Below are 14,817 nucleotides of genomic sequence, written 5' to 3'. Positions count from 1 at the left end.
ATACTGCTGGTGTTTTCCAAGAATAAGACCAAAAAATATACATCCTGTATTATAAGTTTCCTAGGGCTGCAAATAGTAACAAAGGGCCACAAAGTAGGTGGCTTTAAACAACAGCAATGTGTTGTCTCATAGTTCTGGAAGCTAGTAATACAAATGGTGCCAGCCAGGCTGTTTTCTCTCTGATGGCTCTAGGGGAAGACCCCTTCTTGTCTCTCGCAGCTTCTAGTAGCTCCAGGATTTCCTTAGCTGACAGATGCATCTTCACTTGGCCGTTGTCCTCTCCATCTCTCTGTATCTCTTCTCCTATTTTATAGAACATCGCTCAACTGGATTAGGGCCTCATGTTAACTAAACCTATAATATCTCTAAAGATCCTACTTTCAAACAAGGTGACATTCACAAGTACCAGGGGATAAGGACTACAACATAAACTTTTTGGGGACACAATTCAATTCACAAGACAATTCATTTAACCAGTGATCACATTATAGCAAGAAGGGAAATGCAAAAAGATTTTTGTCCAAATGTGTTCACAAATTGTTACTTATGGTACAAAGTTGAAAGCAACCTAAATACATTGACTAATTAAACTTTGATACAAATAATAGTTCAAGCTATTATTTCTAGGTGCCAGATGCTGTTCTAAGAGTTATAAACATACCAATATATTCAATCCTCACACCGCCTTATGAGGTAGGTGCTATTATTATTATCTCCACTTAATATACGACTACCACCACCTACCGCTCTGACGGGGATCACAATAGAGGGTCCCCACAGGGCTGGAGAAAAATGTAGAACAAAATTCTACCTCATAAAAAAAAAAAAAAAAGACCAGACTTACTGGTCTGACAGAGGCTGGAGAAACCCCTAGAATATGGCCCCCGGACACCCTTTTAACCTAGTAGTGAAGTCACTCCTGAGGTTCACCCTTTAGCCAAAGATTAGACAGGCCCATAAAACAGAACGAGACTAAATGGACACACCAGCTCAGGGGGCAGGGACATGAAGCCTGGAGGAGACAGGAAAGCTGGTAACTGGGAATGCAGGTTTGAGAACGGAGAGTGCTGATGTGTAACGGGGTTAGCAACCAATGTCACAAAACAATGTGTGTATTGTTTAAAGAGAAGCAATTTGCCCTATAAAGCTTCATCTAAAGTACAATAAAATAAATAAATGTAGACTCTAAACCTCAAAAAATAAATAAATTATATGGATGTTGAATTACTGTACGTTTTGTTGTATATATTTTAACTACAGTAAAAAATGTTTCAAAAATTTTATGAAGACACACTTACATTGTAATGTTAAGGGGAAACAATATGCAAAATGACATATTGTATAATTTTAGTTCTGAAATTTTTTTTTATCAACATCTAAATCTAAAGAACAATTTTCTCCAAGTGATGAATTTGTGATATTGCTTGCTCCTTTACACTTTTCTAGATATTCCAAACTTTTGTTCGTGACACAGAAAGCTGTGATATCACAAAAATTAGATGAAAAATATTTTAGAGTGCTGAAAAGCAATGCCAAATTTTCCAAAAACAGGATTTAGTTTCTTTTCATAGTTGAAGAATGAATCAGAAAGAGTCAACGGGAAAGATTTGCAAGGAAAACCATTATCCAAGGATTGGAAATAGAGGAAGGAAGTTCAAACTAGAAAGGGAAGTGTCTGTAAGTATTTAACATAATACCTCTGCCGGATTGACTTAGCAGACTGGAGGCTACTTTTGATTTATATAGGTTGTTAGGATTCACGATAGGCTGAAAAAGCATGGATAGAGGACCTGATGTCTTGAGAAGAGAAAATGAGGACGAGCTGTGACCCCAGTGGGTACAGCCTCTGGATTAGAGACTTTCAATGGTGCCTGTGGAAAAGCAGTGGCAAGAGCCTTCTTTGTGATGATAGCCCAAAAGGGTGCGCTGACCCTGGGCAGCTTGTCCTGGCCAGGGCCTAACAGCGGCACCAGATGGGCCTGACTTCGGCCTACCTTGAGGGGCATTGGCCCAGCCTTGCCCATGACAATGACATCACTTGCAGTGGAAGCCTGGGGCTCAAGATAATGTTGCCTGGCCTGAATCAGTTCAGGGCGTGCTTTTTTCCTGCCCTGACGGGAAAGTGAAGGCTGAGCTGCTAAGCCTGACCCCTCAACAGACTTTGGAATTCCCCGAACTCAGACCAGATCAGGGATTGTTTTCTGAATTTAGAAGTGAACTTGGGCTTACTTTAGAAAGCCTTATTTGGTGCACTCATGTGGCTGTCTCGCAGAGATTTCAGCTTTGTAAATGATCTGGGACTGATTACTTCTCTAGGAAAAGCTGCTGGCTGTTGGTGGTCCACAGAAGTCTAAATGCAGGTACAAGCAAGGAAAGTTCTGCTGAGACTCCCTCAAAGGAAACCCCAAAAGGAGACCTCTGAGAATTTTCTTCAGGATGAGGCTGCAAGGTCAAAAGAGAAGCGCTTTTAACACAGGCAAATGCTGTGTGGCGACTAGCAGATACAGCAGGATTCTTCTCCCGACTACTGCAGCTCCCGTGAGGAGAATCTGGCTGCTGAGAGGGCAGCTGCTGCTCCCGCTGCTGCTCTCAGGGCTGCAGAAACCCGCCTGGAGTTCTCAGGTAGGCAGCAAGCCAGGAGCTGAACTCTCTAGGAGCAGCCCTTCTAGATGACCCCAACCTTAGGCACGACCACTGGGATATAATTTCATTCCAATTTTAGCAAATAATGCCGGAGAAGGGTGTTGAAAACAATAATTTAAAATACTGGAAGTCTTTCTTTTTTGTAAATTAGGCACTAGGGAAGCTAGCAGATCGTTATTTTCTGATTCTCTCTAAAAATTAAGCAGAACACTCCTTCCGTAGGAAAATTTACACAAAATAAACCAAGTCTATTTGGCTTTGGAGTCCCGGAGATATGCAGTTAATGTGCTCAGCTGCTAATCAAAAGTTTGGAGGTTCGAGTCTACCCAGAGGAGTGTCTCAGAAGAAAGGCCTGTGATCTACTCTGACACACATGGGGTCATCATGAGTTGGAGTTAACTCCACAGCAACTGTTATATGTATCATACATTTTAACTGAAATTACAAAAAGCTTCATAATTTAAAGTTCCATATGATGAAAAATCAGCTGGTATGAAGAGATGAGAGAATACATGTTTAAGATCTAGTAATATACTAACAGAATTCTGGAGTTCGTCATGATAAGATTTGACAGAACCTGATACTGGTTTTGTTTATTTTGTTTCGGCTTTACTAGATTCTATAATAGACCTATTTAAATTCCAATTGTAAAGAGTTACCGGCTAAGATCATTTAAACAACCTTTTATTACACACAGTTATGTTTAAAAAAAAAATGTCAATTTGATTCCAACTCATAGCGATCCTATAGGACAGGGTGGAACTGCCCCATAGGGTTTACAAGGAGCAGCTGGTGGATTCAAACTGCCAACCTTTTGATTAGCATCTGTGGCTTCCTGTAGGTTTTAACCACTGCTGGTATGTTATTTAATTTATTTTGTATCCAATAGAAAGTTATCCATCGCCATCAAGTGGATTCTGACTTATAGCAACCCTATAAAAAAAAAAAAAACTGCCCAATAGGGTTTCCAAGGGACAGCTGATGGATTTGAACTGCTGGCCTTTTGGTTAGCAGCCGAGCTCTTAACTGCTGTGCCACCAGTTAGCTCTGTAAAAACAGGAATTTATGCTTTCTTGCTCACCTCTACATTCTTAGCACCTAAAACATAACCAGTTGTCATCAAGTCAGTTCCAACTTGTGCTAACCACACGTGTGTCATGTGATCTTTCTCAGGTAGATTGCCAGGGCTTTCATCCGAGGCATCTCTGGATGGATTCATATTACCAAGATTTTGATTAGTAGCTGAGTGCATAACCATTTGTGCTACCCAGGGACTCCTACCTAAAACATTTATTTATTTTAAAAAACATAGGAGGTATTTAATAAATATTTATTGAATGATTACAACAATCTATGCAGTAGTGATTATCGTAATGACATTCTACTCTTGGCTTTTCTGACTAACCACATTCACAGAGGAAAAAGAGCCCAGAAGCATACTAGGGAAAAAACAAAACCAGCCTAAGCATAAAAACGTGTTCCAGGTTACCCATAACTAAATTATCATAAATAACAGTAAAAATACCATGGCATTTTTTTTTTCATTCCTGTTCCAGCATCCTTGAGATTGACTGACTGATAAGAGTCCTCTCTCTTAATCTAACGCTTTCTGAGTACTGTTTTAGAGGCGCCATTTCTCTGCCAAGAAAGAAACATCTTAGATAATTAAAATTTGGTTCTAAATGATACACTGATGATGCTTAGTGATCTTCTATGCAAATTTCTAACTTGGAATTAATATGCACCAGGTCTCAATAAAAGCTCTGGCAACACAGCAGTTAACAGATCGGCTGCTAACAAAAAGTTCAGCAGTTCAAATCCCCCAGCCACTCCTTAGAAATCCAATGGGGCAGTTCTATTCTGTCCTGTAAGGTCCTATGAGCTGGAACCAATTTGATGGTAATGGGTTTGGTTTTTGGATTTCTGGGTCTCAATAAGTAATATTTAATTAGCTACCAACTAGAAAGGAATGTCTTTTTCCTACTCCTGGTTTCGAAGAGGAGGAACCCTTCTAGGCACTGTCCTGGCCACTGATCATCTTTACTCACTCTGCTCCCAGGAAGGTGGACATATTGACTTAATTGGTAACTTTGGAAAGAATAACCAGGTATGCTGAGTTTGGCCCTGCTTTTCCTCCCCTGGGAGTGAGCCTGATACAAGGGCAGAGCTCTCTGTTCCTCCATGACAAGAATCTTACCTGAGCAGACCCCAGGCCAGCCCTGCCTATGACTGAGCGGGCATGTCTGCCTCATTCTGAGGGCTGCAGTTGACAAGTCCACTAGCTATCAGACCTAAAGCTGTGTCCTCCAACGTGGCCTTGATCATAAAGATGATATTTTAGTCTTCATAGATACTCCTTTTTTTTTTTCCTCTCTCTCTCTCTCAACGTTTTCAGAACCTGGGCAGGAAACCAAAAAACAAAAACCAAATCCATTCCTGTCAAGTCGATTCCAACTCATAGCAACCCTATAAGAGAGCTATTATTTATAGGAGGCCCCCTGGGAGAACCCAACACTACTCACATTTAAATATTATGAAATTTATTTTTTATTCTTAAATAAAGCTCAAAGATTTAATATAAGTTTTAGGCATTCATAAAAGAGATATTCTTTATAACACCCATGAAAGAATATGAAGGGAGAAGAACGTAGAGGAAATAGAAAATATAATTAAACTATAAAATTACTGGAAACCCTGTGGCGTAGTAGTTAAGAGCTTTGGCTGCTAACCAAAAGGCTGGCAGTTCAAATCCACCAGGTGCTCCTTGGAAACTCTGTGAGGCAGTTCTACTCTGTCCTACGGGGGTTGCGATGAGTTGGAATCGACTCGACGGCAACAGGTTTGGTTTTGGTTTTTTTGGTATAATGTTATTGCTTTTTTCCCCCAAAGGACTCATAATGTGGAAAATATTTTGATTTCAGTGATACAAAAAGGATTATTTCTTCCCTGAGGAGATGAATTTTTTCAGTTTCAGTAACATTTATCAAACTGGGTTTGATCTCTACCAGACATCACTGACGCAGGAAGTACTGGAACAACGTAATAATTGTGATTGAAACTTACTCCAGCAAATAAGAAGACTTGGCCTCATAAAGTACAGCATATCTGCTACCACACTCGCCTTCTGATTTGAAAAATTAAAATCTAGGTTTTTCTTTTCTTGTAGGTTGAAAAGAAAATTGACTTTGACCTGGCACCAGATTCCTTTGACGATCAGTACCAGGGCTGCAGCAAACAGGTCATGGAGAAGCTAAGTCAAGGGGATTATTTCACAAAAGAGCTACAAGGCCATGGAAATTACTCCAGGGCCTGGCAAAAAGCTCACATAACCTGGCTGAACCAAGCAAAAGACCTCCCCAAGGACATGACTACTGCACATGCTGTGGCCATTTTGTTTTACACTCTGAACAACAATGTTCGCTCTGACTTCACTAAAGCCATGGCCAGTGCTGGCAGATCTCCACGGCAGTACAAGCATTCATTCCATTTCAAATATCTACACTACTACCTGACCTCAGCAATCCAGCTGCTGAGGAAAGAAATCGACGAGAAGAATGACAACCTGTGTTATGAGGTGTATCATGAGGCAAAGGATACCTACCTTAAAGCCCACCTTAATGCTACCATTCGATTTGGCCAGTTCCTCTCAACCTCCCTCCTAAAGGAAGAGGTGCAGAAATTTGGGAACCAAACAGTATTTACCATATTTACCTGCCTGGGTGCACCTATAGAAGACTTCTCCCTCAAAAAGGAAATCCTGGTCCCACCCTATGAGTTGTTTGAAGTCGTAAATATGAGCTACCACCCAAGAGGAAACTGGTTGCAATTGCAGTCAACTGGGAATCTAAGCACATTTAACTGCCACCTTCTAAAAGGTATGCCTGATCTAAATTGAATCAACTCTTGTCAGGATCACAGACCACTACTATTGTATTTCTGAAAGTGCTTGGAGGGGTGGGGGAAAAGGCCAAAAACATCGAAATTAACCCTTAGTGATGGCAGAACTGACAGATTAGAGAAAACTCACATTCGTTCTTCGTTTCCTTCTCTTCTTTCTCCTCAGCTACTTCTGGGAAAATGTTTTTGCAATGGCACTATGTGTTGGGTCTCTAGACAGAGATAGTAAGCCTCCAGTAAAAAGAGCATTTTTATCTTCTCCCTCAAACTCATCTCTTTGCCATGGTCATCACATGGCTACAGAATACAGAAAGTAAAGTGGGAAGCAAGATTTATTCATTCATTTTACATTTCATTGTCTTCTATGTTCCGGGAACTGTAATAGGAGTTCCTGGGGATACAAAATGAATGAAGCCAAATCACTATCCCAGGAGCATTTTTAGTCTAAGGAGAAATGGAAAACCTAGTGCTGTAGTGGTTAAGTGCTATGGCTGCTAACGAAAAGGCCGGCAGTTCTAATCCACCAGACACTCCTTGGAAACTATGGGGGCAGTTCTACTCTGCCCTGTAGGGTCGTTATGAGTTGGAATTGATTCAAAGACAGTGGGTTTGGTGTTTCAGTTTTAATGAGAAATGGAAACATGAACAAATGTCTATACTCAAAAGTAGTGAGTGCTACACCAGACGTTTAAGCAATGGGTTGTGGCTGCTCAGTGCCGGAAGTTATTCACTCTCTTGGGGAGAAAGTGAGGAAGGCTTCAAAATGGAGAATCATGGGGCTTGAAGTAGGAATGGGGGTTTTCAGTGACAGAAGAAGAAAGTCATTTCCAGCAGAGAATGACATATGCTAAATCATAGGAATTTCATACAGCCTAGCATCTCCTGGGATTCACTGAAATCCTGGGGGGCCGGAGCGTAGGATGTGTGGGATGTAGGGAGAGGATAGGAGTAGAAAGACAGTAAGGGACTAATCAAGATTGGGGAGTTGTAATGGAGCTTGAATTCTATGTTAAAGACTTTAAAACTTTTATCCTGTAGGTCATAAGAAGTCATTTGTAAGGAGTAAAAACATCAATATTTTAGGAAGAACTCTGATGACATTATGAGAAATGAACTGAAGCAAGAAAAATTAGAGCTATCACAGTACAAAACAATTTTTAAGCACTCTTTTTTAGAAAACCATGTGACTGATCCAATCTTTACCCTTATATGTTGCCACCTACAGTCATTTTACAGAACAGTAGTTCTGTAGCAAATGCTGTTCCCTGTTTGATTCAGAAGGGAGAAGACTCCTTATCTATATATGCGTTCATTCACGTGGTTCACGTGGTTCACTGCAACCCAGAACAGAAGTAAATATCTTTGTCTGTTTTTCTCATTCTTCCCAGAACCCAGCTGCAGGGCCTACCTTTGAAATATTCCTAGCTCTGTATCCACTCTATCATTGTTCCTGCTTATAAAAATGTCATGGGGGCATAACCAAACGAGAGTTCTTGTCCTGTCCTATTAGCCAATTGAAATAAGACAGACACCACACCACCAGTTGCAAGGGAAACAGAAAGTGAAAATTTATTGTTTGCGCAAACAAGGAACAACATGGGCTTAGCAGCCAAAAGACCATGTATTCGCTGTCTGAGGGGGTTGGGGAGCTTTTTATTTCCAGTGGCGTCTGGGGGTTGAGTTTGGTGCCGGGAACTCTCTGCCCTTTGCCCTCCCATGTCCACATTTGGAGGTCCGGATGTTGAATTATGTCATTGATGTCCAGGGCCAAGGACAGATTGAGAACACAGCTCTTCAGGTCTTGCGCGTGTTCCAAAATCCTGGTTCATGCATGTGCTGGATTCTGGCATCAAATTCAAACTGCGGTTAGGGCCACACCGTGGTCAGGCCAAACCACAATTAGAAGCTGTGGCTTGGTGGCCTCCCAGGGTGGTGGGAGGAAGCAGGGGATCACGGTGGAGCAGAAGTCTCAGTGGAGGCTTCAGTGGCTGTGTCTGACCTAACTTCATGAGGTGAAAGGAGAATCAAGATCAAGAGCCCGAGACTGATTCTTGCGAGGCAGAAGTCAACCAGGTCTCCTCTCTCTACCATCTTTTCCAACTCTGACACCAACCGTCCCTCCCACATCACTCTCTACCTCTCTACCAGGTTCAATAATTCATTGCAATAGCCACACAGAACTTACAGACAATGCTTAAATGATTATAGGGGGTATTAGGGAACTAACAGTTACAATTCAGCCTCAGGAATACTCAAGGATACAGTTCTTCCATGAGAATGTGGTCACTTGCAATATGAGGTACCATATTTAAAATTTTCCTAGAAATTCACCTATTAGTAGTTTGTGTATACTTGGGAAAAGACCTTGTAAATTGAGGAATAGAAATATCAGTGCCCTTAAAAAGACCAAATCCATTGCCCTCAAGTGGATTCCAATTCCCGACTACCTCATGTGTTACAGCGTAGAACTGCTCCATAGGGTTTTCTTGGCTGTAATCTTTATGGAAGCAGGTCACCAGGTGTTTCTTCTGTGGTGCCACTGGGTGGGTTCAAACCACCAACCTTTAGCTTAGAAGCTGATCACAAACCACTTGCAGAACCCAAGGACCACCAGTGCTCTTAGAAGATGTATTTTCTTTATAAATTAAAGTGAGAAGGGAAGGGACAGCACAAGAGCAGCCAAGAGTGGAAGTGGAGCCTCTTCCCAGCTACCACAGCTATAAGACTTTCTCTGGGAAAGAGAAGGAGTAAGAGGAACAAGCTTGTCTGCTGCAATGAATGTCTTTCTCTCTATGACCCCGGGCTCTGGCTGAAGGTTGCAGAGAAGGGTGTTCCATCCCCTGGTTCCACCTCACCTACATAAGCCTCAACTACCATTGGTTGTTAGAACAATCACTTTGGTTGAAGAAAAAAATATATATAATCTTGAATACAGTCAATACTCACCTGTCTCTACTGTTTAAAAGAAATGTTTGATTAGCTTCTGAATGCTTTCAACTATCTTACTGCAGTGGTTTTTTTCTCAATGAATAAGTCGTGTCTGAAAACTTCTTTAAGTCATTTTTCTGCTAATTGTTAAAAAATGTTCTACTTGTCCATCATCCTGTAGAAGTATCGGACTGACCCGTACATGAACAATGGGAGGAAAAAGCTGGTTGTCTTCCTTAGGTGGGGGTCCTTCACTGGGAGGGAGTAAAATCAGTGGATTCTGCCCAGACTTGGCTTTCTAGATAACTGCTATTGCCTGCTTCTCTTCTCCTCTCTCAATCACCTGGCCCCTACAGCTAACCTCAGCCTAGGGAATTCACAGATGGTGTTCTGGAGTCCTCATGAAACTGAAATCCTCTCAGGAGAAGGTTCTCATGAATTTAGATTTTATTCACTCACAGAAGCCACAAGGTATTCTATGTCCCAGAAAGCCCCTGTGAGCTGGATGATTTATGCCTCTTCTCTTGGTCCCTCTTAATCTGACAGATGTTAATACTTGAAAGATAGCATGAAGACATTTAAAATTGACCACCCAGGACTCTGTAATTGCCCCCAGTGAAGAGACAGTAGATTAAAGAGCATAACTTCCCCAGTTCTTCAATTTATTTCAAATTGGTTCTGTTAATTTGTAATCAGAGTTCTCAAGTTCAAAGAACTCTCAGGAAATCTGTTGCCTTCAGAGAGTCAAGAGGTCACACTGGGAACATTTAAGAGAGTAAATCTGCAAAGGAAAGGTTTAAGTCATTCTAAACTAACAGCTTGCCCCTCTAATTATTCTTTCACCCTCAACATGACCTGTAGTGGTTACCATAGAAACAGATGTTTTTATGCCCACTGGAAGACTTAAAATATGTTAACAGAATGTTAATTAGTCCTTTGCCCTTAAATGTTGCTTCTTTCAGCAAAATAATCTGTGCCAAAAATCTGTAGACACAAAACCCACACTCTGTTCTGTATCACTGGATTCACAAAGAGGAGGGGTTTACTTGTTAAAATGTTTCACATAATCAGAATTCCTAACCACTTTTTTTCTAGAAAAATATAGTCAATTGTTTTCAGTAAACCTGGTTTTACATATAAACCTTGTCAGTTAGCTACTAAGAGTGAGAGCAAAGACAAGGGCTTAATTTCTCTGTGCCTCCATTTCTTTTTATGTAAAATGCGTATAACTTTTTTAAAGTTATAAGATTCTGGTAAGGATAAAATAAATTAATCCATGGAAAAGCTCCAGAACAGTATCTGACACGTATAAATAAGGACTCAAAACTTATTAGCTACTATTGCTATTACTATTATTAATATTTAATTTATTAACTGTTTCTGTTTTTCTTTTACTTGGGCTTCAATTGTTTATATTGTTGTTGCTGGTTGCCATCGAGTCTACTCCAACTCATGGCAATGCCATATGGGCAGGGTAGAACTGCTACATGGGCTTTTAAGCTGTGAGCTTTCAGAAGCAGATAGCCTGGCCTTTCTTCCAAGGCACCTCTGGGCAGATTCAAACCTCCAACCTTTTGGTTAGTAAAAACCAAATCCATTCTGTCTAAAAAGTCCCTTCTGACTCATAGTGACCCTACAGGACAGAGTAGAACTGCTCCATAGGATTTCCAAGGAGCAGCTGGCTGGCGGATTCAAACTGCTGACCTTTTTGGTTAGCAGCCGAGCTTTTAGTAGCTGAGTGTCTTAACTGTTTGCACCACTCAGGGACAGTAGCTTTGTAGCCTTGTGTAAGTGACTTAGCATCTGAGGCTGTTTCTTCATTTACAAAATGAAGGTTATGCTTGCCTTGAGTAATATACACTAGTGCTTGATAACCACCCTCTAGAACACAACTGAAAAACTCTGGGAAAGTACTTTGCACGTGAAAGTAGAAGAATAGCTCAATGACACAAATGCGTACTTCATTAACGCTTACTGCTTTTTGATGCCAACTTTTTGCCAGGATGTATCTTACAGGGTTAATACACATTACTTTCTACATTTTGACAGAAAGAGGTTGTAGATAGAATTTGGCTGCAAATACTAGATTAACTAGGTATTGTGTATCAATTTTACCTTCTGCTTTTTTCAAAAGATTAACTATCTCTTTCTGAGCAATCTGATATGATTCACAGATTGAGACTTCATGACTCTATACCCTAAGGCATCAATAACCAAAATTTGGTTATAACACACCAATAAAAATGGTACTTGTGTTGCAATTTCCTTTACAAAGTATTCTCACACACATAATCTTTTTAATTTTCACAATCATCCTGTAAGTTGTGTTACTGACCCCACTATATTGATGTGAGAAGCCCTATAGTGCAGTGGTTAAGTGCTCGGCTACCAAACAAAAGGCAACGCCTCTCCGCAGGAGAACAATGTGGCAGTATGCTTCTATAAACGTTTACAGCTTTGGGAACCCTATTGGGCAGTTCTACTCTGACCCATAGGGCCACTATGAGTCAGACTTGATGGCAACAGGGTTTTTTGTTTTTTTTTATATACAGATGTGAACTGAGATACAGAAAGGTTAAGTGGTTTGTATAAGATTCATACAGGTTATAAACGGCAAAAATAGGATACTTTCCTTCGTTTTCTGACAAGAAATCCATGACAATTTTCTCTATAGGTTGGTTTTGGGACTGAATGAATGTTACTAAGAACCTACCATTAATTTTGAACATTTTTGACTATGACTATTTACATTAAAACTCAGTTCACATACTCATAAATACACACACACACACACACGAATATGCATCTATAACAATAAACCAAACCCGTTACCATCAAGTTGATTCCGATTCATACGGACCCTATGGGACAGAGTAGAAAGCCCCCCTAGGTTTTCAAAAGAGCACCTGATGGATTTGAACTGCCGACTTTTTGGTTAGCAGCCAAACTCTTAAACACTACTATAACAATAGTTATCCTTTTTATGTGCAGGTTAGAAGGGAAAACTTTTGGTGTTTTCCCTTCTGACCTACTTTATTACATTATTAAACAATGATGGTCATGATCTACTAAACTAAACTGATGTTAAAAAAAAAAAAAATTTACAACCCATTAATGGACTACAACTTTCAATTTGACCCACTATTCAATATTTCAATACTGTAATAGGGTAAAGAAGAAATAAAAATCTTTTAAATGATAGTCTAGTAGAAAAGTGGAGACAAGTACAAAAGTAGAAATGTGAGGTATCCTTAATAAAAGATTTTATCAATTGAATTAACTTAATTCACAGATGTTTTTCATTTATTCTCCTAAGTAAAGGTATTGTCTGTGTTAAAAAAAAAAAAAAAGTGAGGTAAAAATGATAACAGTCATTAAAAAGGTAGAGGAAAGGTATCGAAAGAAGGAAAAATTACTTTAACCTGAAAGAGTAAAATAAAAATAAGCTATATTTAACATCCTGATGGCTAAGAAGGGGGCTTAAGAGTTGGTTTTTGAAAGATGAGTGTGAATATAATAACCAGGACTCGACAATAATATTTACCCATTGTTTGAGCAAATGTTTTTATCAGGAATTTTCTAAGTTTAATAAGTGAATCGAAGAGAAATGAAGTATTAAAAAATCCCTGCTATCTAAAATACCTCTAACTTTTTTTTTTTATACTTTCTTTACAGCTTCCAGCAAGAAGTTCATCCCTGCTCCTTTAGTTATTGCTTCTCTCTCCATTTTGACTAGTGTCATCATCTCTTCCAAAAGCAAAGTGTAGCGGAGTGCAGTGCACCTTTGGGAATCACTGCATGAAAAATCACAGAGGTGTTTGTGTAAGACAATTCTCTTAAATCAGTGATTCCTTAAGTGTGTCCTGGATTAACAGAGGAAGAAGGACACTCGGGAATTGGAAGAGGAAATCAAATACACATCTGGTTGCCTCCATAAACAACTGCCTCCTCTGCCATGAGGCAAGAACTGGATGGTGCCCAGCTACCATTACTGTGTATTTTGATCAAAGATTCTATAGAAGAATTCTGGTTGTCTTAGTTATCGAATGCTGCTATAACAGAAATACCACAAGTGGATGGCTTTAACAAACAAATTTATTCTCTCACAGTCTAGTAGGCTAAAGGTCTGGATTCAGGGATCCAGCTCCAGGGGAAAGTTTTCTTTCTCTGTAGACCCTGGGGAAAGGTTCTTGTTATCAGTCTTCCCCAGTCAAGGAGCTTCTCAGTGCAGGGACCCCAGGTGCAAAGGACCCACTACTCTCCTGGCTCTTTTTTCTTGGTGGTATGAGGTCCCATGCCTCCCCACTTGCTTCTCTCTTTTACATCTCACAAGAGATTGGCTTAAGACACAATAGATTGAGTCTTGTCTCGTTAACATAACTGCCTGCTAACCCCACCTCATTAATATCTTAGAGGTAGGGTTTACAACACATAGGAAAATCACATCAGATGACAAAATGCTGGACGATCCCACAATACTGGTAATCATGGCCTCGTCAAACTGACACACATTTTGGGTGACATAAAAAAAAATTTTTTTTTTTTTAATTCAATACATGACACTGATCAAAAGGGGTGAAATGTAAAACAGAATTTCAAATTCTCAGTGGAATCCAGACTTCCTGAAGCCATTCAGATTGGATGAGCCCCCCCAAACTATTTCCCTGAGACAATCTTTAAACTTTAAACCTGAAAAACCAAAACTAACCCTTGAAGTCTTCTTCGAACCAAAAATAGCTGATTTTAATTAGTAAAGTACATCTGTTTTGAGCACTGTGCTCTTTTAAATAATTATCTGTGGGAGATTAAGTTGACAATGGTAACTCAAAAGGTTGGATAAGAAGTTTAGGGGGTAGTGAGTTTAAGATAATGGTGGTGGAATAATGTGGAAAAGGATAGAATGGCGGCGCAACTTGAAGAATGTAACCAGTGTCACTAAACTGTACATGTAGAAATTATTGAAACTGTATATCTTTGGCTATGTATACTTTTACCAAAGTAAAAATATTTAAAAAAAGGAAATGTGCTCCTAGAACTAGCAGCATCAGGACCTTTTAGGGATTTGTTAGAAATGTCGATTCTAGGACCTGATCCCAAACCTATGGCCTACAAACTCTGGGAGTGAGACCCTGTAATTTGTGTTTTAACAAGCCCTCCAGGTGATCCTGCAGTATGTCAACATTTGAGAACCACTGTGACTTACATAGGACCCCCAGTGGCACAGTGGTTAAAGCGTTCGGCTGCTAACCGAAAGTTTGGCGATTTAAACCCACCAGCCGCTCCTCGGGAGAAAGATGTGGCAGTCTGTTTCCGTGAAGATTTACAGCCTTGGAAACCCTATGGGACAGT

At 40.1% G+C, this 14,817-nt stretch overlaps 1 protein-coding gene across 1 annotated transcript; it reads left to right on the top strand.

The window, feature by feature from the left end:
- The first annotated feature begins 2,175 nt into the window (after nucleotides 1-2,175).
- Nucleotides 2,176-14,809, top strand: ART4 (ADP-ribosyltransferase 4 (inactive) (Dombrock blood group)). The gene is made up of 3 exons (XM_049882538.1): nucleotides 2,176-2,622; nucleotides 5,810-6,518; nucleotides 13,144-14,809. Exons 1-3 carry the CDS (start codon nucleotides 2,437-2,439, stop codon nucleotides 13,233-13,235), a joined length of 987 nt encoding a protein of 328 aa, XP_049738495.1. The 5' UTR covers nucleotides 2,176-2,436; the 3' UTR covers nucleotides 13,236-14,809.
- The last annotated feature ends 8 nt before the right edge of the window (nucleotides 14,810-14,817 follow it).

The sequence above is a fragment of the Elephas maximus genome, chromosome 4, assembly GCF_024166365.1.
Source record: "Elephas maximus indicus isolate mEleMax1 chromosome 4, mEleMax1 primary haplotype, whole genome shotgun sequence".
NCBI classification, from domain to species: domain Eukaryota; kingdom Metazoa; phylum Chordata; class Mammalia; order Proboscidea; family Elephantidae; genus Elephas; species Elephas maximus.
Note: the sequence above shows the minus strand (reverse complement) of the source record. Positions and strands in the feature narration are given on the sequence as shown.

Coding starts and splice junctions, on each gene's coding strand:
- ART4 (XM_049882538.1), top strand. CDS start 2,437: ATGAGGCTGCAAGGTCAAAAGAGAAGCGCTTTTAACACAGGCAAATGC. Junction 2,623..5,809: donor AACCCGCCTGGAGTTCTCAG/GTAGGCAGCAAG, acceptor CTTTTCTTGTAG/GTTGAAAAGAAAATTGACTT. Junction 6,519..13,143: donor TAACTGCCACCTTCTAAAAG/GTATGCCTGATC, acceptor CTTTCTTTACAG/CTTCCAGCAAGAAGTTCATC.